The 25,636-nt window shown below is 41.2% G+C and overlaps 1 protein-coding gene and 1 long non-coding RNA gene across 2 annotated transcripts in view; both read left to right on the forward strand.

The window, feature by feature from the left end:
• The window catches only part of LOC122661440 (RHOMBOID-like protein 10, chloroplastic), a 69,294-nt gene that overhangs the window by 8,894 nt on the left and 34,764 nt on the right, over positions 1-25,636 (forward strand). The window contains exons 2-6 of the mRNA XM_043856821.1: positions 928-1,184; positions 17,983-18,037; positions 18,156-18,236; positions 18,316-18,412; positions 18,493-18,560. Of these exons, the coding sequence (XP_043712756.1) occupies positions 928-1,184; positions 17,983-18,037; positions 18,156-18,236; positions 18,316-18,412; positions 18,493-18,560 (558 nt within the window). The remainder of the gene's footprint in view (positions 1-927; positions 1,185-17,982; positions 18,038-18,155; positions 18,237-18,315; positions 18,413-18,492; positions 18,561-25,636) is intronic.
• LOC122661441 overlaps positions 18,567-25,636 on the forward strand; it is a 35,646-nt gene continuing 28,576 nt past the window's right edge. The window contains exon 1 of the long non-coding RNA XR_006332889.1: positions 18,567-18,736. This is a non-coding gene — a long non-coding RNA (uncharacterized LOC122661441). The remainder of the gene's footprint in view (positions 18,737-25,636) is intronic.

The raw sequence follows: 25,636 nt of genomic DNA on the forward strand, positions 1-25,636 counted from the left end.
CTAAGCTTCTCCATTTGAGAATGTTTTTCCAAACCCAAGAAGCATCCGGAGAGCTGCTGACAGGCCAGATAGAATCATTTTGAAGGAACCCTGAATTCCTGAATAGATCCAATCCATCCAAATACTGTTGTGCTTGGCTGCAAGCTTCCAAATGAGCTTAATAATTCCAGCCTTGTGGACCTCTTTAATTCTTTTTAATCCAAGACCCCCCTTCTTTCTTAGGCAGACAAACAGAGGACCAACTGATAGGGTGGAGAAATCTAGAAGATTCGATACCTTTGCAGAGATAGCCACACATGAGAGCTTCAATAGCTTTGATGATGGATTGGTGGGGAACAAAAATACCGGACCAATAGATGTAAGATGCTTGCATGACTGATCTGATCAGTTCGAGGCGACCGGCATAGGAGAGAAGCTTTCCTTTCCAAAGCTGGAGCTTTTTCCGAAGAAGCTCAAGGATAGGAGTGCAGTAATGTGCCGAGAGCCTGGGATATCATTAACTTTTTTGATCAATGATAATATTACCTTATTTTAAAGTATTGTCGTGTTATTTTATGGGCTTTCACCCTGTCACTCACTATTATCACTGAGATTAATCTATTTGTTTGATCATTATGAGAATTACAACGGAACTACTGAGATTATCGTCCTTGTGTTTATTACTCTAGATGCAAGTGAGGTTGTTCACCCTTAAGAAATAAAAATAAAAGTAAAAGTATGCAACTGGTGTTCCTATCAAAACAGACTACTTCTGTAACCGTGGGAGACTTGAATGTTATGGAAAAATCAATGAGCACTTCTATGCTATAGCAATTTCGATAAAATAAGTTTGTGATCCAGCAAAGTATTCTTCATCATTTTTTTCACTTATTTAATTTTATATTTCGTTCTTCCATATCTTCATCACTTATTCTCTTACAATTGCAGGGGCTCTCTAATTTTGATAATTTGCTTCAATTCAAGGATGTATGGCATGAAAGAGCATTTCTATTCAAAGGAACAAAATTTCTTCGATCATCAAAGGATGCTTTCTCAGAAACATGTGCGTCTTGCTTATGTTTCTTTGGTGGAAAAAACTCTAATACAGATTTTGGAGGCAAGGGAAAATCACATTTGGAGTCATCTAGCAAAAATTCCTTAAATGGAAGAAAATGGACGAATATCCTCCTTGCAATTAATGTCTTGTGAGTTCATACTTCATGAAAAATAGATGTAAATACAATTAAGGCATGCTTGTATTGCACCATCTTGCTTTTTCTAATCCTTCTCTTGATGGAATGCTGGTTTTGCTTTCTTATAGCGATTTGAAATGCTGATTACTGGTCACACTTGATCCCCCTTATGGTTTTTAAGTGGGAATCATGATTAACAATTTATAGCATTTTTCTTAGTGAACTTGGATTTGATTTTATCTTTTCCCATGTTGCTGGAATAGCTCTCCAATGAATTGAGAAGGACAACCTGTAGCCAATATAGCTGAATAGCCACCCATATCCTTCTGTATTATCATCGTCCTTGAGATATTACTCTCAGTTCCTCGTTTTTCAATCCTTCTTGTTATTGGACCTCATAGGATGATAACAGATTTAAGTTTTCACAAATGTAGTCACTAGTCAGTTATTACAAAACCAGTAGCAATATTCACAAAAACAAGTTGAGAAAAAGGAAGAAGAAAACAGGGGAAGAGAAGAAACAGTTTGGAAGAAGAATAGCCCCCTTTCCAGTCAACCCCTCTCACTATTGAAGAAAAGAATAAATCACCACAACAACCAGATCCCTGAATATGGACATAATAACAGAAATACATCTGTGGTATACAAATAATTCCAGAAACACCCCTGCAATCATGGAACACAGTTTCTCTGAAATTTCGCAAAACTGTGCAAAATATTTCGGCTGAGCAAGGGCTCGAAACCAAACCCTATGCGATATCAAGGACTGCACATATTTCAATCGAAATTTCGAGGTTTTAGTCGAATTTCGGTCAAAATTTTCGTTTTGCCAAAATTTTGGCCGAAACATTACTTTGACCATAGTTTAAATACCACATTTTGAACGAATTTGTTCATTTCGCCTAGTTTTGCCAGTGAACCTTGGAAAACCCAGTTTTGGTGCTTTCTTGGCCTAATCATTGCTGTACAAGGTTGGAACAAGTACTTGGGCAGTAGAGATACACAGTGGAAGCGACGATTTGCTACATTGTTGGAAGATTTGTTCAAAATTCAAAAAATTGGGCATAGGAGTGATTTGATTCGGCAGCAGCAGCAGGGACATTCTAAATGTTTTGATCCTCCCCGAAACTTGATGTGGTACTAATAGTCTACGACTCTAGGATGGGCATAGGGTTGAAGAAGAAGAAGAAGAGGTAGAGAGGGGCACTACCAAGTACCAATTAGGAGAAAAGATACTCCCCCACCGGCAGCAATAAGATTTATAACAACCTAACAAGATTACAAGTATACCTTCAAAAAGGGGCTTACCCAGTGCACGAGGCTCCCGCCACAGCAGGGTCTGGGAGGGTCATACTGTACGCAGCCTTACCCCTGCTTTCACAAAGAGGCTGTTTCCAGCCTCGAACCCGTGACCACTTGGTCACAATGGAGCAACCTTTTACCGTTGCACCAAGGCCCGCCCTCTTTTATGTATACCCTCACATAAACCTAAAACAGTAACAGATAAAGACTAAAACACCCCTATGGTAGACAGTAACTGATAAACAACAACCATTACTCATAAACACTAATAACCAGCAACTTTCAACACAATATTCTTAACACTCCTGCTCAAGCTGGAGCATATATATATACCTCCAGCTTGAAACAATCAGAACATAAATAACCAGGAGGACCAAACTGAATAAATATATCAGAAGTAGAGGCCAGTGGCCAGCAACCACTTCCAGACTTGTGAAAACAAAAGAACTGCATTAGCAGCAACATATAGAAATCTTCAAAAAGCAGCATGAGCAGCAACAGAGAGAAATCTTCGAGAACCGCATTTGCTGCAACAGAAAGAAATCTTCGAAAAGAAATCCAGATGGTATCGAACAATATAAGCGGCAGAAAATATCAGCTGCAGGCATGAAGATTGCAACTGGCAAAGATGAAAAAAGAGAACATCAATAGCAACAGGCCAGAAAATAGAAAAAAAAAGTCATCGTTGCAGGCTAGAAAACGTCTACAACAGTAGCAACAGCCCAGAAAATAGCTGCTGTGGAAGACCGAACAAATCATCTCTGTGGGCTAGAAATCTGAAATCTTCAACTAGAAGAACTTCAGACAAACAGGAGGGAGAAAACTTTAACAAGAACTCCAGGTAGATAAAAATCTTCAATAAGAAGAAATCCACAATAACAAATCTTCAATGAGAAGACAGAATCTTTGATAGGAAGACAAGCATATCGTCTTCAATAAGAAGATAGGCAGACAATCATGAAAGGCAAGGCAAATAATCTTCATAACTCCCATCATAACAATACAGGCAGATGGGAAATAATCTTTATTACTCCCATCATAACAATACTCTCCCTCATGTGGACAAATACGTAGAGAAGTAAACAAAGAGAACCTGTTGAGTCCCAATATCACCGACATAAATTGTTGTCGTAACTGAATGTAACCAGAAGCAGTAGCAGCAGTAAGGTCTCTTAGTGATAAGAGCTAGATAAAGCTAAGAAAATAAATAAACGCCAATAGAATCAACCACAACATACTGTTAAGAATAAGGGTTCTGACTAGTATGCTAAGATAAGGACTATGACTCAGCCTTGCCTAGCTTTCCTTAATTGTAATACGTTGTAATCCTAAATCCTCTCTTTAAATAAGAAAGGCCTCTATCATTCTATATAAGCCAAATCATTCTCTCATTATCTTATTTTCAACTTGGTATCAGAGCTCAATATATTGGGTGTTTTTTTAATCCACCGCCAGTGGGATCGAATGCTCCATCAATCGGGTCGACCTCCCTTCTCTGGCCAAGCATGGTGATGCAGATTTATCACCAAACTGGGCTTCTTTCCTTAGGAATAAGTCTAGGGTTAGGTTATAGACATATTGGGCCTTTGGTACCATGGGTTTTCAATGTAATAGGTCACTTTTATAGACCTAAAGTAGGGGTATATAAGTTGCATACGGTATTAGCCCTATACTTAGTTTATTTTCATGTTTTAGTGCTTTAAATTGAACCGGTTGAACCACTGGTCTAATTTAAGTGATTTTAGAATATAATCTTTTTAACTTAAGTTATATTTTAGGGTTCACACCTCTACACGAATTTTAGAGAGGGAGTATTTTGTATTGAGACGGCCTGGGATTTCCTATTCCTAGGCTGCATAGGAATTTAGGCCTTTGGCCAATATGAATAAAGAACAACCGTGGGGCTTCTCTTTACCTCACTATTTTATGAAATCTGCTCTTGCAAGCTACTGCAACCTTCTATTGAAGATGTGCTTTGTGTGTGACCAAAGCTGGTGGGATTGATGTGTGATCCAGTCGACACCTTACAGTGTGAAGCCCGGGTGGTTCGTTGGTGGGATTGGTGTTTGATCCAATTGACACTCTGCGTTGTAAAGCCTAAGTGGTTCCTTTCAAGTTCTAGTTTCAAGTTTCAGTCCAAGATTCGATTTTATTCAAGTTCCTCCATCTACAAGCATCTGCTGATCACATTCTGCCATTACAAGTAAGTCTGAAATATTTTCCATCCCTCAATTCTATTTCTAATCCGCTACAGCCCCAAACCCTAGAAAACTCCACTTCCATTAAAAGTTTAAAACCCCATAAACCCTAATTTCTGCCCAGCCCATCCTAGCCATCAAAATATCACCCCAAGCTGGCCGAGTGCTCCATTCCCTCTAGGGAACACTCGATCCAAACCTGGTTCCAATCCCTTCATCCTAAACCCTAGATTCCTTTAATTTTCATTATTTAAAAGCCTGAAACCTAATCCTAATTTGCTGTTAATTCAAGTTTGCCCACTTCCGTCATCAAAACATCTCAGGACCTTCACTGATAGACTCCCCTACCCTTGCCTAGCATAACCAACAAGTCAAACCCGAACCATAATTTTGACCTAAAACCATTTTCTGCCCCAATCGGACTACCAGTTCATATCAGATCCTATTGTACTGGCTCATAGTTGGTCCCCTACCAACCTAGGACTACATTACATGGTAGATTGAACATGCTCTTACGCATCTCGCGCCATGCCTGACCACTGCCTAACTCTACTGACCACCTGGTCCTATAGTCCTTCACTACCCATCAATCATCATCTTCTTCCCCTGCCTGGTTCTAGCGTCACCACCGGCCACCCCTCGCTGATCACCACCATCCCTTGCTAGCCTCGCTGATCATCGCTAGCCCCTCCTGCCGGCCTCACCGATCATTGCCAACCCTCTGCTGGCCTTGTTGATCATCACCGGCCCCTTGCTGGCTTTGCCGAACATAACCAGCCCCTCTTGTTAGCCTTGCTGATCACCGTCGGCCCTCCGCGGCCCTTCGCTGGCCGCGTCGATCACCGCTATCCTTGCTTGGAGTCCTACAATCTTTAACTAGGCCTTGTGCACCCTCTACCGAGGCCCTGCCTGGCCTCCTCCACCTCCGTCTGGCCCCAGTAACTCCACCAAGGCCCTGCCTAGCCTCCTTCGAACTCCTCCTAGGCCCCAACGACCTGTATGGCCTCTGTGCCCCTTGTCTAGGACCTGCACCTCCGCCTGTGACTTGACTAGCCCCACTAGCCTGGTCTATGCGCCCTTAGCCGTGGCTCCCTGCCATTTCCGGCTGGCCTTTTGCCTTGGCTCTGTTGTGTGCTTTTATGATACGGTAAACATACCTGGACCCTATTTATTTTCTCATTTTTTTTAAGCATCCTATATCTTGCTTGTGCTGACTCAACTACTCTATGGCGGAGAGTAGCATTAGTGGCACCTCCCTAGGAGCAGTTGGGGGTAGTGAGGTGAGTAGTGTTGGGACTCATGGCCATAACCCATCCCTCTGGCTGAGTCTGACAAAGTTGAATGGGACCAATTACCTTGTATGATCAAAGGCATGTATGCTTACTATTCGTGGTAACCATTTTTGGGGTATCTAATGGGTGACACCACCATGCCAACTGAAGGCTTGTTATGTCCTTTTTCCGGAATCCTATGGAGTCTGCAATCAACCATAGTTTTGTTCTTCTGAATTCCACAAAGGAGTTATGGGATCCGGTTAAGCAGACATATGCACAGACTAATAATTATGCACAAATCTATGAACTTCGTCGACAAGTTCGAGAGACTACTCGAAGGATTTTTCACTTATAACTTACTACTCTGGCAACAGTTGGATTTTTATCATCTTGTTCCCATGCTTATACTACTAATGCTAGTACAGCATTAAGCAAGAGCGTTAGATAGAACAAGTCTATGATTTTCGTACTGGCTTGAATTTGGAGTATGATCAGATCCATGTTAAGATTCTCTGCAAAGATACGTTTCCTGCCTTGCTTCAAGCTTATAACTTGGTTCAACATGAAGATTGTCACCACGCTGTCATGATCCGTCCATTGTTCCTAATCACTCTGCTCTGGTCAGTACTCCTGCTAGGATGGAATCTTCTGGTGCTAAGCCTGGCGCTCCTGCAAAGGAACCAGTAAAGTCTAACTATTGTGGCAGGCCCCGCCACACCTGTGAGACATATTGGAAGCTTCATGATCGTCCTGAAGGAGGCCCTGGTGGGAAAGAAGTTTCTGTATCCTCTCATTCACATTTTTCTGTGGTTGTCGACAATTCTTGGCCATCCCTCCTTTTGTGCTTTGTGTTTATTGTTTCCTTCTTTGATTAAGCAATGTAACCCAAACAAATTTGTTTGTGACACTTGTGAGTTGTCTAAACATACTCGTTCTTTTTATTCCCCAACTGTAAATAGAATTGATGTTCCTTTTTTTTTATTCACTCAGATGTGTGGACCCTCTTGCATTTTCGCTTGGGGTTGTTTCAAATGGTTTATTTCACTATTGATTATTGCACTCGCCTAACCTGGGTTTATCTCCTCCGTACTGAATTCGAGGCCTTTAGTTGTTTCTGCTCATTTCATGCTGTGATTCAGACACAGTTCAATGCCTAGGTTCGGATTCTTCGCAATGATAATGGTATCGAGTATATTGACAACAACTTTTGTCAATATCTAGATGGGAACGGTATTAAAACCAAACATCCTGTTTTCGCATCCCAGAACAGAATAGTATTCCTGAACGGAAAAATCGTCATCTTCTGTTGGTTACCCTCTCTCTTTTATTCACTATGAATGTTCCTAAATTTTATTGGAGGGGTGCTGTGCTAACTGCGGCCTATCTCATCAGCATGGAGTGTCCTTGATTTTCAAACACCTGTTAGCCTTCTTCGGATCCATCTCTTGCCTCCCATCTTCCTCCAAGGGTGTTTGGTTGTATTTGTATTGCTCACAACTCCACCTCCTCCAGGTCCAAGCTAGATCCAAGGGCTTTCCATTATATCTTCCTTGGATATTCTGCCCCTTAGAAAGATTACAAGTGTTATCATCCTCCTTACCCCCGCCTCTATGTCACAATGGATGTCACCTTCCATGAATCTGAGTTCTACTTCCAGTCATCTCTTGAGGGGGAGAGTATTATGGTAGAGATTCCTTCTACAGAGATTCTTCCTAGTCCTTTTGTCATTGGCAATGGTCGTATTGAGGGGGAGTAGCCAAAAAGAGATTGCAGTTAGGGGGAGAATGTTGACACTCCAATACCAGAATTGTCCGAACCAAACTTGTTCACATACTTACGGAAGAAGACTTAGACAAGGCAGCCCACTACAGACCTACCATGTCAATCAGAACTTCTTGATCAACCTCCTTCATCTCAGTTAGATAATAAGGATCCTCCCATTGATACTGATGACACTAATGTTCCTATCGCTATTAGGAAAGGAGTTAGAGCATGCACTAAACATCCTATTTCTAACTTCGTTTTCTATGAATCCCTGTCTCCATCGTATCAAACCTTTGTTTCTTCTCTATCCTATATGTCTATTCTGCAGGGTTGGAAAGACGCTATATCTGATCCTACGTGGAAGGAAGCTATGGTGGAGGAAATGCAAGCTCTTGGGAAAAATGTCACGTTGAACCTTATTTCTCTTCTGACAAGAAAATGACCAGTAGGATGTAAATGGGTGTTCACCGTAAAACAAAAGGCAGATGGCAGTGTTGAAAGATACAAAGCCAAGGTGGTTGCAAAGGGCTTTACCCAGACCTATGGTATCGACCATCAAGATACATTTGCTCCTGTAGCCAAGATGAACTCAGTTCGAGCTCTCCTATCATGTGCTGCTAATCTTGGGTGGAGGCTTCAACAACTGCATGTCAAAAATGCTTTCCTCCATGGAGATCTTGAGGAAGAGGTTTACATGGATATCCCTTCAGGTTTCGCATCTCCATCTACAACTGATAAGGTGTGCAAGTTAAGGAAGTCACTCTATGGCCTTAAGCAGTCACCAAGGGCTTGGTTTGGCGGTTCCTGAAGGTGATGCAGAAGTTTGGATACAATCAAAGTCATGTGATCACACTTTGTTTGTTAAGCAAGACGATAGTAAGGTTACTACTTTTATCGTATATATTTGATGATATAGTAGTAACAGGCAATGATGACATTGAATCCTCCAAATTGAAAGCTCAGTTAGTCAAGGAGTTCGAGATGAAGGATTTGGGACCTCTCAGATACTTCTTGTGAATGGAGGTAGCAAGATCTGACAGAGGTATCTTTATCTCCCAGAGGAAGTATGTCCTAGACCTTCTCAGTGAGATTGGTATGCTTGGGTGTAAACTTGTTGATTCCCCTATCGAGGTCAACCACCAACTTAACAGTGAAGGTAGTATGATCCAGTGGATAGGGAGAGATATCAGAGGCTTGTTGGTTTGATTTATCTCTCATACTTGGCCTGATATAGCATATGCTGTGGAGGTGGTTGGTTAGCAGGTTTCTACATCCTCCACGGACTACATACCTTGAGGCAGTAAATCAAATTCTGAGTTACTTAAAATCAGCTCTTGGAAAGGGAGTTTTATTCTCCAATCATGGTAATCTGAATTTGAAAGCCTTTACTAATGCCGACTGGGCTGGCTTTATAGATGATCGACAATCTACTTCTGGATATTGTACCTTCCTTGGAGGAAATCTGGTTACCTGGAGAAACAAGAAGCAACCAGTGGTCTCCAGATCCGTTGCAAAAGCAGAGTACTGAGCAATGGCTCAAGTTGTATGTGAGCTTATATGGCTTAAGGTGTTACTTGGTGATCTGGGGGTGACATCTGAGGAACTGATGAGACCCTACTATGATAACAAGGCAACAATTAGTATGGTTCATAATCCAGTCCAGGATGACAGGACCAACTGACCAAGCATATCGAGTTCGATAGACACTTCATCAAAGAGAAGCTTGAACAAGGCTTGATTTGCATTTCATTTGTTACTTTCGAAAACCAGTTAGCTGATGTTTTTACGAAGGGTTTTAAATTTTAAGGTATTTCATCCTATTATAACAAGTTGGGCATGAGAGACATCTATGCACCAACTTGAGGGGGAGTGTTACGTATAAGGCCATAAGGGTTATGACTAGAATGCTAGGATAAGGACTATGACTCAGCCTTACCTAGCTTTCCTTAATTGTAATTTGTTGTAATCTTAAATCCTCTCTATAAATAAGAAAGGCCTCTGTCATTCAAGACAAGCCAAATCATTCTCTCATTATCTTATTTTCAACTTATACCCATAAAGCCAATAGAGTAGATTTCGTAGGAAGAAAAATCTTCTTACTTAGAAATAGAATGAGCACAGATCATCAAGAACCGCCAACAAACTTCATGCGCATGTGAGAAATTCATGCATAGGGATAGAAACATCTGTCATGCCTTAATAATCCATAGTATAATAACTCGACCAGCACCTTTCCATGCAAGGATTGATTTTCAAACCATAAGAAAGCTCCAAAAACAACTCAATGGATGGAAAAATATGTATAGCAGGATATGCTAATGTAGAGCCAAGTCACAAGTGACTTAACCCCAGAACAGGATCTTAATTACAACCAAATCAGACACTGATAACAGTCTCAACAACAGTACATGTAACAACCACCAACAATAGGTGAACAATAGGGTAAGGCAACCCTCACCATGGTACTATATCTCGCGATATATCGGTTTCTCGGGCCTACCGAGATACCCGAAATATCCGAAATTTCGCGAAATTTGGCCGAAATATTGCATTTTTTCTGCAATATTTCGGGGGTCCATCTCGGTGGGTATTTGGCCATATCTAGGACTGATACTTCATGGACACCCTTATTTAAGCTAAATAAACACATTTAAACCATAAAATTGTAAAAAAATGAATTCAAAGTGGTGTTTTGGGCTTGCACCCTTGATTGATAGTATACGGTCGCCGACCCTAATGTATAAATAGTTAAATACACATTGATTAGGCAGTTAAAGACATAAAAGAAATTTAAACAAACTAACTAAAACTCATAAGACATAATTCATAAATCATATTCTCATAAACTCCATAATAATCAATAACTCAATACTCAATAGCTCAAATGCTTAAAGGCAATACACAAAGTGTCAAAGTCATAAACTCACAACTCATAAGTTCACAAATCAGTGAAATCACAACTTACAACTTACAACTTACAAGTTACAAGTGCAAATAATAGTTGCTGTTCCTCCTTGGATTAACCCCACTTATGGCCCGCTGGAGTCGACGTCCATTGTTCTCTGTTTGAAGGACATATGTGGACCACGGTATAGTTTCGGAGAAGAAACAAGTGTAGTCATCCACAAGTGTCATGTAAATGGAGTCATCAACATACTGTAGGTAACCTATCCTAGGATATGGGCTAGGGTTACCAATCAATCCAGTCTGTGAAGAAGATGATCCAGTATGATATGATGTCGGCGCCGGCGGAAGCGGCGTTGGTACTGGCTGCATGTATGGCTGGTGAGGTTGGTAGCTAGGGTATGCAAAGATGTCATCTACAAAAGATGATCCAGTATGTCCCTGGGACTGGGACTGGTAGTCATAGTCCCCTACCCCACTAAACTGCCCATATGATCCAGATCCATATCCACCGTGAGGTTGTGATGCACTATAATCCGACGGAGTGGTATGTGCGTCAAAAGATGGGGCATGCCAATGCCCAGTCGGTCTTCCCTCCCTATCACCCATACTCAAACCGCCAACAGAGCTAGATAAGTCATCAATGTCCATATAATCAACTTGTAACTGTGTTTGTCGACCCCTACGCTTCCTGCTGTATGGTTGTAGGGGGGTCTTGCAGGTGGGGGTGCGGGGTCACGTGCTCCGTGGTCTGTATCCTGTGTGGCATGATCAAATTGTGTCTCTCCAGTGAATCGGATTGGCTCTACAGGCGCCGTATCCTCGCCTACCACATAACGCTCTCGCATTCCATCAAAACCTTCACCACCACCACCACCACCACCACCATCACCATCACCATCACCATCACCATCACCATCACCACCATCACCATCACCACCATCATCATCATCATCTGAGGACCTAGACCAATCATCATCACCAGCAACATTGCCACCAGTGGGCTGGAATGGTATGGGTGAGGCTTCCCGTGCATGTATCTGACCCTCGTCAGCCATATAATCATCCACATCAGTACCAATCTCGGAAGCTATGACGGGGTCGGGCCTACCACCCCTCCTGATCCAACACTGGCTCACCTCTATCCCTCACCCAATCCACAGTAGGGTCCTCATCGTCTGAGTCAACTTGAAAGATGTCGGCGAGGTCAATAGTGCCCCTCTGTCCCTCATGTCCCATGCGTATGTGTTGCAGTTTCAGCCTCAAGTTGTAGTGCACATACACCATGTCAGATAGACGTTCAGACCCCAATCTGTTGCGCCTCTTGGAGTGGATGAGTGCAAAGGTACTCTAGTTCCTCTCACAGCCAGATGCGGAACATGTTTGGGCAAGGACTTTGATTGCTATTCTTCTTAAATTCTCAGTCGATTCCCCATACAACACCCACCATTCAGCTGCATTACAAGTTTACAACAAAAAAAAGACATGTGTCAAATGTTGTTTCAACTTTCAAATTTCAATACATATGTAATTTAAAACTTAGAAGAATTACCAGCATTACCACGTGCTCTGCGCTTATTGCAAGATAGTTCCAAAACTTCCCAATGCATCCCTAAATATCTTGATCTACACCCATGTGGAAAATTAGTAAGTACTTCTTCACTACTTGTTTCACAGCATCAATAAGTTGAGTTTCCAAATGAATTCTAAGACTCCCCTCATTGTTGCAAATAGCTTGTAGTACACCATCTGGCTCCAACTTCTTCACTACTTGTTTCACAACATCAATAAGTTGAGTTTCCAACCCAAGCCTATTATTATATTGATACTTGGGGTTCAAGTAGTATGCTGAAATTTGACATGTAGAAATGAGATATTGTCAAATGCATAGGTAATTAGTAAATAGTAATACTATGAATTAGTTACATAAAACAAATTTACTCACCAGCCTTATGCAGTGGATGCATAAGTTGATTCTCCCAGCGAGTATTGATGATATCCAAGAAGTGCTTGCTACTGCGAGGAGCCACACTATAGACACTATCTTTCATTAAGTCCATTGCAGCATATAGGACTGGCATGGTTGGGCCCTTGAGAGCGGAGTCAGCAATATGTAGAACTTTAACTACTGGCTCCAAAACTTTCACCACTTTGCTTAGTTTTGTCCAGAAGTCCTCAGATGACATGGTTGCTTGTGCTTCCCTCCCACTTGCAGTATTGGAACCCTTCCATTCAAACCACTCCTCAGAAGCAAACATACTTCTCAGCCCGGCCTTCTTTGTCTCAATGCTTTTTAGGGCAATGTAGTTGGTGGCAAATCTTGTGATGCCAGGCCTAACCAAGTCACCCCCACATTTTTCCCTCAGTAGATTGAGTGCATAGGAGTGGTTGTATACGAAGTTGGTGATTTGTCTTGCACTTTCAACCACAGTCTTCACCAACTTTAACTTTCCCATATCCTTTAGCATTAAATCAATGCAATGGGCTGCACAAGGAGTCCAGAAGAGCCGGTACTTACTGTTGTTCATCATCTTCTCACCGGCTAGCTTGAAGTTGCTTCCGTTGTCTGTTACAATCTGGACAACGTTCTCAATTCCCACATCTTTTTCAACTACTTCCTTTAACAATCTGTAAATGTATTTCACATCCTTTATCTCTTTGGATGCATCCACAGATTTGAGGAAAACTGTCATCCCATCACAATAAACCATAAAATTGATGATGGATTTTCTTGTAGGCCCAGTCCATCCATCTGCCATTATAGTCACCCCATATGTCTCCCACATACTCCTCATCTCCCTAATGTGCTCATCAATCTCAGACTTTTGTTGAGGTAGATAAACATTCATTACCTCATATGGGGTGGGGCCCTTGAATCCTGGGCCAGCCTCTGCAATTATATCTATCATAATATCATAATGGGGGCCTTGTGCAGTGTTTGCTGGGATGGTATGGTATAGCATCCACTTAGCTATTGATTTTTTAACCAACCCCTTCATCCCCTTCTATGCTCATTTGATTCTTGGTTGACTGCTTCCTTTCTTCCTATGCAGTTTAGGATCTGATGCTGATGGTGGTATTGGTACTAATAGAGGTGTTGGGGCTGCCCTCACACTTTGTGATCTTGTACAAAGATTGAAAGATCTAGAACCTCCAGATGTGCCAGCTCCTCCACTACCCCATACTCTTTGTCTCTGCTGATCATCTTGAAAACTAACTCTACTCCTTGAAATAGTCCGTCGAAAATCCCTAGCCTCCTCTGCTGTTTGTATATCATCAGGTACTGTAATGTCCTCATCATTATCATCATCATCATCATCATCATTATCATCATGGTATTGTCCTCCTCCTCCCATTGAACTCCTCACTGTATCATCAAGTTGTTCTCTTATTCTCTGCTTGTCAGCCTTCCTCTTCTTCTTTCCCCTCAAACTGTCTCCAATTTCTCTAGCTACTTGAGTAGGGACCATATGACACCTACAACATCTTTAGATCCTCCAGTCAGATGTTGTTTAAGTCTACTGGACCCACCTCCCAAAAACTGCACGTGACAATAGTTACATTGGGATTTTCTCTTATCCCCATCAATTGGAGTGCCATGTAACCATGCAATGTCACCCCTATGTTGGCTGGCTGGTCTCTCTTGTTCTCTCTGTTCTTTTTGCTCCCTCTGCCCCCTCTGTTGACTACTTTCCCCCACCTTTTGCTTGGCCTTCGTACGTTGTCTTTCACGATCCGCCATAATAATACTTGTTTACTGCAATGCAAGTAAAACAAATAATTAAAAACTTAATGTAGAAGCACTTCAATTGACACTTTTAGAATACTAAAACACTTGTATAGCTATTTAATATTTTTCCCCTAACCCTTATATTTTTCGTATAATTAAAAACAATTTTTTATATAAATATTGACCTAACACAACAAAACCGAAAATTATTAAACATAATATATATCTAATGCATTTCAAAACATGTAGAAATTACTTTCATATTTTTTCATTAATTTTCAAACCTAAAACTCATATTTTTCCTTATTTATTTCTTTTTTTTTTTTTTAATTTTTTATATATTTTTCTTAATTTCTGAAAATTAAAATAATTATTTATAGGCAGAAAAATAAGTTCGGCACCGTGAAGCTGTAGATCGGCCATTGGTTTCTAACATATATTTAATTCATTCCCATCTAAGTTATATTACCCCTAATTTTTCCTATTTTAGTTGTAGGAAAATCAATTTTTAAAACCAGAAAAAAAAAAAAAATACATATGGAAAAAAAAATTCGACACCGTGAGGTTGTAGATCAGCCTCCGGTGTCTAACATATATTAATATCATCACCATACAACATGTATTGAACATACTATTTTCAAAAAAATTTGTTTTAGAGAAAAAAGAATTACCTTGAATAGTGAAAAATCCTTCACAATCTTGCTAGGAGGTGTTCCCGACGTGTTTTTGGCGATGATCCTTCGAAGCAGATGAAGAACAAGTAGGAACATCCTTAGAATCCAAGTTGGAAGAGTAGAGAAGCATGAAAAAAGCCCCAAAATCAGTTCTGCCAAGCTCTCGGTCGATATATCGACCGTTAGCTGGTGAAATATGGGTTTTATACCCAAGTTTTAATGGGTCACGTGCCTCGGTTTGTAGCATTTCGCCGATATATCGGTATGTGACCGAAATATCTCGAAATGGTCGAAATATCGACCGAAATATTGATTTTTTTCATTTCGCCCTTGCATTTTGTCTCGGCTATGTCGAAATTACCGAAATATCACAATATATCGCCGATATATCGCGAAATTTTGTACCATGACCCTCACAACTCTACGAACCTCTAACAAGGGTTTCGAATAATCCCAGCCGATCAGAAAAGTCAACAGCAACTAAAGGAGGCCTATCACAGGGTATTAACAAGGTCCAAATAATCAGAAAACTAACAATACTCTGAACAGCCTTCACAAAGGTTGGATGGGGCCAATATTCTTATCGAAGGGAGGCCCAATGGGTATTAACAAACCCTCCTAATGTCAGCTTAATGCAATGGTTAGCTACTGAGATATGGGCAAGTCACGAAATTACAAGGTACATTTAGAAATTAGAAAGTATGTGAAATAGACAAACCCAGTCATCTGATGTACACCAAACCACCATTGAACTACATCATATGCAAACCCCAGGCAAGAGAAGTCCAGAATTCACGAGAAATCTGGTTGAGTCACATCTATAGTTCAGATCTGAACAAATCCCTGGTTGAACACTTGATTAATAGTGCAGAAAAACACATCAAAAAATTATAGGTCAATCCAATGGATGGATGACATCCTACAGAATTTTCCTAGTTGGAATAGGAAAACTCATAAAGAAGAAACAAACCAGTCACAGGGTTCTGAGAGAACACCTTATATTGCAAAACAACACCTTATATCGCAGGAACAGAGAGAATCTCAACATAGATATAAACCTCTCAATTGCTGAAACCAACAAGAAGCAGAACTGTGGAACAATACATATCTGACAGTCCAATAATCTGATCTGCTTCAAACTCCCATCGAATGGAGATCTTAAGCACAAGAGTTGACTGTCAAAATTTGATAAAAATCCAATTGGCAGATAAGGAAATACTGCAGTGGAACAGAATTAGAAACTCCAAAAGAGTGTCTCAGTGCACAAGGCTTCCACTACTACAGGGTCTGGGAGGGGCAAATGTACACAGCCTTACCCTCTGCTTCGCAGGAGAGGCTTTTTCCAAGTTTTGGACCCGCAACCAATAGGTTGCAATAGCGCAACTTAACCATTGCGCCAAGGCTCGCCCACTAATTAGAAACTCCAATTCCTAAAAAATTGGAACTAGCAGGACTTACAATCAACCTAACTGATCAGGTTTAAATTTCAATCAAGCACTCCTTATAGGGGCAGAGAAGAACTTGTCAAGGATGACTCACATCCAAGGGGTTGATTCTCTTCCTTCAAAATTTGATACCAACTTGGAGAAAGAGAGATTTCTTGATCAGATCATCACAAACAGTAACCAAAGGTCCTTTGATCATCAAAAGAACACTTGCAGAGGAGATATCTATAATAGAAATATAGATTACCTTCATTCTTCACGTTTAGATCTCATGATCAATCAAGAACAGCATAGTAGCAATATTGCTGCAGTTATGAATGGACTCCTTAAGAGACTCTCAAAACAGATTTAACCAGACAAGAATGTTATTTAGGCCTGCTCTGATACCATGTGACAAAGTAGGACAAAATAAATCAGCAAAAGAAAGAAGAGAGAAGAGGAAGTTGATAAAAGAAGAAGAGGCAGAGACGGAGACTACTGATTAGGAGGAGGAAAGATATTCTCCTACCGGTAGAAATAAGATGTAAAACAACCTAACAATAGTCAAGATTACAAATATATCCTTGGTTATATACACCCTCTCATAAACCTAAAACAGTAACTTGTAAAGTCCAAAGTACCTCCTGGTAGAGAATAACTAATAACCAACAACCATAACTCATAAACACTAATAACCAGCAACTGTAACACAGTATTCTTAACATGAACCAAAGTCTGGATATGTTTGGATTTTCTTTTGCCCTTTTGGATTGGTCCTTTGTTTGAGCGGAGTTCAATGATGTGAACTACCCTGATATAGTGACTGCTTTGGAAACTTTGTTATCTGATAGGGGAGGGGAGATGTACTTACTATTATGTTTTTTTTTTAAATAATCTGCCTCTCTAGGAAAAGTTTTCCCCTTGTAAAGCCTTTCGACCTTTTTGCTAAATTTTTAAAAGTTGGATTCGTTAGTAAATACTGTTTCAAATTTAATTTAATTTATGCATTGTTTCTTGAATCTACTTGATCTTCAATGATGGAATTCTTGTTTGAAGTATATGTCATTCTGGTCCTGCCGTTTCAAATTTATGGGTTTTTTTTGGTTTACAAATTCTCAAAATAAAAACTATGTTCTTTCTCCATTTGATTCATACTGGTTAAAAAGAATAAAAGAAAAGAAAATAACTAATGGATTGTACAGAATTTGATTGGAAATGCCAAATGTATAATATTATATTGAAATTATTGTCTTATTAGTTGGGCAAACTAGATGTTGTCTCTGATAGAGCTAATGTTGTTTTAACCATACCTAGAAATTGAAAAAGTGAGCTGAAAACAGTCAGGATTTCGAGTGTTTCTAAAATTTTTTCTTATGTTTGTACCAATTCCAGAAAAAAAAGAGGCCTATCCTTTGTTATGATTTGATATTACACTTTTCATGGCTTCTTGTGCTTGCACCTTTATTTTCTCTTCTTATTTTTTGTATTTTCTAAGTAGGAACTTGAAATACTTCTTTGTTTGATGATGTCCTGTCACCAGAGTATATGTTGCTCAAATTGCTACCCAGGGGAAGCTGATAATTTGGGGAGCTAAGGTTAGAGGCATAACAAGCTAATTTTCTTTGCTACACCCTCCCCTTCACCAAACTGTTTTGTTGTGAAGGATTTCCATTGCAAGCTTTTCTCATCTCAGCTGCATTAACTTATGTGCAGATTAATAGCTTCATTGATAGAGGACAATTATGGCGGTTGGTGACCTCTTCCTTTCTACATGCAAACATTGGTCATCTCATGGTTTGGTTTTAAACCTGCCTATCTGATTCCACTATATCAATGTTGAAATGATAGTATTTTTCTCTGCCTTCATTTTCAGGTCAACTGTTATTCTTTGAACTCTGTCGGTCCTATCATGGAGGATACCACTGGCACTAGAAGATTTCTTGCAGTTTATTTCACTTCTGCAATTGCAAGTAATAGCCCATACCTACTATTGATAGAAAATGATATTGCTTATGCTCCTACCAATGACTTAGAGTTTTCAGACAATCAGGTTCAGCGATGAGTTACTGGTTCTGCAAAGCACCCGCAGTTGGTGCATCGGGGGCAATTTTTGGACTAGTATGTCATCTGACTATATTTTCTTATAGCTACATTACATTCTAAGATGTCAAATTGTCAATAATTCTATTTGCTTGGAACATTATTGTGGCTGAAGAAACTAACTAGGAAGCAGTTGCTTGAAGATTAAAATTAAATACTAGGAATGTTGAGTCTGGAAAGTATGCATATTCAATGTATGATGATAATGAAAGGCAAGGTAACACTACACTAACCCCAAGTAGGTCCACTGGCACAACTCAAATATAGGTACTGGTTCAGACTTGTAACAGCATATAAACTCGACCCAAACAGTAAATAAACAAGGTTATCCATGGTTTAAAGTATCGACCGATTCTTCGTATCGGTATCGTCGAGTCCGATTCGGTATCGGTCGAGTCCGATACGATCGGTATCGGTCACTCGATATGACTGATCGTCTCTTTTTTAAAAAAATTGGACTGTCTCTCGAAATGTATTGGCCGATCGATACGATACGACCTGTTACACCCCGGCCTGGTTCATAACGGCCAAGTGTGACTGGATGTCTCTAACACCCATCCAATCCCCAAGGATCGCAAGTGTAGTACCCTATTTATAACAATTATCACAATACAGAATTTAAACGCAGCGGAAGCAATTTAAATACTAGAGATAATGGCAATAATAGAGAAGGCTAAGTGATAATGCATTTATATATAAAACAGAAGTTTGAATTACATTGATAGATTCACACAGTAACCCAAAACAAAAAGATACAAGATCTATAATTAGCTAAGTATACAAAAGTGTTTTATAAACAAAAGAGTGGGGAGATAGCCTGGTCTGTCAGGCACTTCAAGAGAATGCACAATCATCAAACGAGCACGCGACATTGTGCTCCACTTAGAGCGGAGTATCAACTCCATAAGCAGTAGGAGGGTCCTGAGCGGATGAAGCTCTCATAGACACACCAGCAACAGTAGAAGTAGTATCATCTGAAAAATATAAGTATCCACAGGGGTGAGCTCCACTGAGCCCAGCAAGGGAAACACACATGCATATGCAGATAGTCCATGATGAATGACCTAAGTTAAGCATGCTCCTAACATTCATACTAGGGCTCATGGGGTATAAGTGTTACTGTAGTAAATGTGATATCCTCGGTCCCGGAAACACATAACCAGACGTCGGTCACCCGAGTGATACCGATCTACTATGGTGGGGACCCGGCAGCTCAGGCATTATACATCTGACGCTAACGAACCCCCAAATGCTAACCCTACTGTTTGTTCCCATTCCTGTAATACTCTTCGGATATGGGACAGTGAATGGCATTCCGGAATCATCCCTTCAGACCTACCACGGGTTATCCAACACCTCTCCTCTGTTGGTAAGGGCCGTAGCACTGGGTTCATGCCAGTCCTAACCATATGCATTTTAATATGATGTCATATGTTTCAATAAGAGTAGTACGTTAAAGCTGTCCAACAACATCATCATAAACCACAGTAATTCCAAGAATAAGTAATATGTGCAATGCAATATGAGAATGCATCCTACATTATGCACATCTAATGCAAAGAAATAAAAGCTAATAAAACTATATGACTTGAGTTATAAGATTGATGCATGGTATGGCAGTCACAATAAAATAGAAATTAATAACATAAACACTCCAAATTAAATTCATATTCCCTTACCTAAAGTTGGATGAATATCCAAACTAAATTTGCTTCCAATCCCACAATAATAACTTAATAAGCTGGCTTAACAGACCTATATAACCATTAAATAGTGTGTATTAGTTATGGTAGAAATCTAGGTCAAAACCCCTAAGAAATAGATCAACAAAACACAGCAGAATCCGGCTGCCACAGGGGCCAGACGTCCGGCTGGATGCCTGCAACAACATCCGGCTGGACTTCCAGAATTGGGGTTTTTACTCCTTAAGGCTGGATCTTTACATGCACAAACCCAATTTGGTAAAGGAGTGTACAGTTAAGTTAGATTCAGTGATTTGGGTTAATTGAACCCAAATACACGTCTCAAGGTGGGGGTTTAACCAATTCCTATGCTAGGGTTTAATAAGGTTATAACCCTAATGGAAATTGAAGGAGAAAGAGAGGATTTAGGTCAAATACAGAATTAGGTTCAAGGGCCTACCTGAAATTGAAGATGGAGCAGACAATGGCAATCCAAATTCCAATTTGTGGAAGAACTCCTAGCTCCAAGCTTCCAATTAGATCAAAGTTTCAAACCCTAGCTTCTTCTCTTCTCTTTTCCTTCTCTTTTCTCTTCTTTCTCTCTTTTCTTCCAAAGCTGAAATCGATTTGGTCTCTTTTAGATGATAGGAAATGAAATAGGAACTAAGTAATGTATATATACTAAGCCTTAACTAAGGCTCGTTTGCCTAGTTTAAGTAAAATCAGTTTTGTAAAACAGTTTCTCTAATCTAATTTTACAGAATTGATGTATAATTACTTATATTTAAGTCACCTATTTGATGTCATATGACATAATTAAGAAGGGTCAGCTAGGGTAGGCTATGAGGAATTGAATTCCACACTGGGGACATGGGTCCCACAAGTGGAAAATACCATTTTGCCCCTGTGTATTGATTAAGCAATATATATATATATATACATCAGAATGGAATAATACTTACAATTCAGTCTATGAAATGAAGAGTTTCTGCATGTGTGCATCCAAGCATGTCTGACACATGTAGCTCAGGTGCAGGCAGCCTGCGGAATCCTCAGAGCCAAGAATGGCTTGCTGTGATGACTCCCCGGAATCCTCCATAGGTAAGTCAGAGAATTGATCTGCATCCTCCACCGATGCAGCCCACAGCATCGAGGCAACCATCGACACTGAACCAAAACCTGAAATCACACAAGTTTCAAAGTTCAAATTTATAGCGGATTTCACATGACCGATACGTATCGATACCATCGATACGTTCAGTAAAGGGTTCTGTGGGTGGTTTAATATGTATTGGCCGATAGGGCTCGATACATACTGATACATTACCGATACGTACCGATACATTCCATAAAAAATCCATTTTTACTCAGACTCGATACAACTCCTAATCTAATGAAGAATGAAGGAAAACTCTCAACCAAGAGTCTAAAATCTTGCATTTTATCTTGGTTTTTCACACTTTTAGACTAAAAAAAGAATCAAGGAGTGCTACAACATAATCCTTTGCATCATCCAATACTCTTAATGGCTATAGACGATTACAACATGTAAGAAACTTCATCTTTTATAACATTTTCAATTTAATACACTTGTTTGGTTATGCATTATTCACCATTTTAGTGTTTATGGATGACACTTGTTATATATTGCTTATTTATATTGTTTTTTGTTCCAAAAGTGTATTTCCATGTGTATCTTGGCCATTTCTATGAGTATCTGTATTGTTCGATACGTATCTCTGATACGATATGATACGTCTCTTAAAATCACCCGACCGATACGATACCTGATACCAATACTTTAAACCTTGGTTATAATAGACCCTTAAACCCATCCAATATTCATATGGAATAACCCTCACAAAACACACATGTGACAACAACCAAACACTCCTATTGCAGGCTCAAAACTGTGGACAAAAAACTCAGAAATAAACTTGATATAAAATATCACATCACCAGTCAAGAGTATAGGAAGATATTACCATTGATTGGAAGGAACAATAGGGTGAATCAGCCGTCCAAAAATCAGCTTCAATTGATGGCTATAGACTGAGATTATGCCAGGATAACAAAACAGAAACTAAGTTCAAAATTAGAAACTTAGGCACCGTTTGATAACGTGTTGTTTCTGCTGTTTCTGTGCCAATAATGTTCCCAGCACACAAATGGCACAGAAAAAGCGTTTGATAAACCTGTTTTGTTTCAGGTGTTTCTGTTACCATAAATTAAAATTTATAACAGTTTATACCCAAAAAAACGTTATTGTAAAAACAACAATTTCTTGTTTTTACCATTTCGTGTACAAATTCATAAAAGTGTTTCAACTTACAAAAACTTGTTGCTCGATAATTGTTGGTGAAAAAAGGACAAACCGAGAGTCGTCTTCTCGTCTCTGCGATTGAAACCTCCTATCTCACCTGAATCAACCTCACCCCACTCCTGCAACTCGTCTCCATCGCCATTGTTGAAGGTATGAACTAGAAGAAATCCTCAAGAGACTCGTCTTCTCCTCTCTGCGATTGAAAGCTCCTCTCTCACTTAGAAGAAATCCTCAAGAGACTCGTCTTCTCCTCTCTGCGATTGAAAGCTGTTCTCTCACCCGAAGCAACCTCAACTCTTGCAACTCGCCTCCATCACTATTGTTGAAGGTACGAACTACTCTCCATGTGTGTGTGTGTGCGCTTGAGAAACCCTTGCTTGCTACTCCCGATTTTAGGGTCTTCAGTTACCTCTCAATCCATCTATCTCAACTTCCACAGACTCCAAGAGAAATCGTGATTTTGTTGTGAAGAACAAAGATGAGAACATCTCCCAGCCGACGCCCTATCCAGCTAGCCAATGAGGAACTCCGAAATTTGGCTAGCGCAGCCTATGTTGAGATCCCGCATGAGCCAACGTCTACAAGGAAAAGCAGTTAACGAGGTCGAGGAGGGTTGATGGACCCTCTACTCAACTACCTCCAGAACGATGTCTTACCAGAAGACAAGGCCGAGGCAAGGAAGATCAGGATGAGAGCTGCAAAGTATACCGTCCTAGACGGGGTACTGTACAAGCGGGGGGCAACAGCACCACTACTCCGGTGCTTAGGACCCAAGGGGGCAGAGTACGCCCTAGCCGAAGTCCATGAGGGGATATGTGGAAGCCACATGGGGGGACGAGCCCTAGCCTATAAAATCCTCCGCCAGGGGCTATACTGGCCACGAATGCAAGAGGAGGCCATCCAATATGCCAAGAAGTGCGAGCAATGTCAGTTGTTCGCCCCCGTACCCCATCTACCCGCCACCAAGCTGACATCAATCCTCAACCCCATACCTTTTGCCATGTGGGGACTAGACATCTTAGGTAACTTCACCGCAGCACCGGGAAACAGAAAGTACCTGGTCGTCGCGATCGACTACTTCACCAAGTGGGTCGAAGTTAAACCTTTGGCCAAGATAACAGAGACAGAGATGGAGAAGTTCGTCCGCGACGACGTTGTCTACAGGTTCGGGGTACCACGGATACTCGTCTCAGACAATGGAAAACAATTCAACAACCCCAAATTCCAAGCATTTTGTCACAGCTACAACATTGACTATCGGCCGCCGTCGGTAGCATACGCCAAGCAATGGTCGGTGGAGGTCACCAAAGAACGCCATCTGGAAGGAGTCAAGAAAAGGCTAGAAGGAGCCAAAGACAAGTGGGTAGAAGAGCTACAAGCGCTCCGTGGGCATACCGAACTACAGTACGGACGCCCACAGGAGAGAGCCCATTCCGCCTAGCATATGGCACTGAAGCATTGGCGCCAGTAGAGGTCTGCGCCATGTCCTATAGGGTTCTGCACTTCAATGAACGTACCTATGTCGACGGACTGCGGGCGAACCTAGACTTTATAGATGAGGTCCGCGAGAGAGCATCGCTAGGAACGTCGCCTACCGAACGCATCGCTGTGTACTATAATGCCAGGGTCAAGGAAAGGCTATTCCACCAGGGGAGATTTAGTACTACGGAGGGCAAGTACATCATAGCCACGATAGGGGAAGTCGCACCCAATCGGGAAGGACCCTACATAGTTTCCAAGCAGATACGCCCAGGGACTTACCGCTGAAGACTCGGGGGCAAGAAGGTAGACCGTACTGGAACTCGGAACATCTGAAGAAGTACTACCAGTAGAAGCATAACAGTAATGGTAGTGATAACAGAAGCAGTAGCAGTAGGAGTAGCAGTAGGCGACATCACTGTTTCAAGGCCAATGAGAATTTCATTCAAAATAAAGAGATGTTGCAAGAATACTTGTCCTCTTCTACCAATCAATCGAATCACTGCCACTACATTACGGCGACATGCCAACACTGAGGCTTCATGCCTAAGGCGATATGCCAAACATCGAGGCTTTATGCCTAAGGCGACATGCCAACATCGAGGCTTCATGCCTAAGGCGACATGCCAACACTGAGGCTTTATGCCTAAGGCGACATGCCAACATCGAGGCTTCATGCCTAAGGCAACATGCCAAACATCGAGGCTTTATGCCTAAGGCGACATGCCAACATGAGGCTTTATGCCTAAGGTAACATGCCAACATCGAGGCTTTTTGCCTAAGGCGACATGCCAACATGAGGCTTTATGCCTAAGGCAACATGCCAACATCGAGGCTTCATGCCTAAGGCGACATGCCAACATCGAGGCTTCATGCCTAAGGCGATATGCCAACACTGAGGCTTCATGCCTAAGGCGATATGCCAACACTGAGGCTTTATGTCTAAGGCGACATGCCATCATCGAGGCTTCATGCCTAAGGCGATATGCCAACACTGAGGCTTTATGCCTAAGGCAACATGCCAACATCGAGGCTTTATGCCTAAGGCAACATGCCAACATCGAGGCTTCATGCCTAAGGCGATATGCCAACACTGAGGCTCTACGCCTAAGGCGGTAACCAACCAAGGTCCGAGGATCACCAAGGCACGATGCCACTACCAAAATCCCATGACTATCAAGGGTCAGAGAGTATCAACGCGCAAACAATCACCAGGAGACAATGCAGTCAAAGAAAATCAAAAGCGATCACATAGAAAAGTCATAGTAGTTACAAACTCAAGTTCAAAAAAGGAAAAAGGTTGAGACGTCTACAGGATCGGTACAGCCGTAGGGTCAAGGGATCACAGAGGGATGGGTCACCTCCGATCCAGCAGGGGACATCATGTCCACCTCAAGAGGACGCGCAGCAGCACCCCCCTCAGGCAGGACAACCTCCACCTCTGACACCGGAACGCTCTCCACCACAGCTACACCCGGAAGCGCCGCAGCAAACTCGGAGAACCCCAAAACAGAGAAGTCATAATCGGGGGTCACCTCTAGGACACAAGCGGCTAAGTCCCGGACCCCTCCCTCATAGGCGGGCTGAAGCTGCGCCTGATACAGCGTCGA

This window comes from Telopea speciosissima, chromosome 5 (genome assembly GCF_018873765.1).
Source record: "Telopea speciosissima isolate NSW1024214 ecotype Mountain lineage chromosome 5, Tspe_v1, whole genome shotgun sequence".
Classification (NCBI taxonomy): Eukaryota; Viridiplantae; Streptophyta; class Magnoliopsida; order Proteales; family Proteaceae; genus Telopea; species Telopea speciosissima.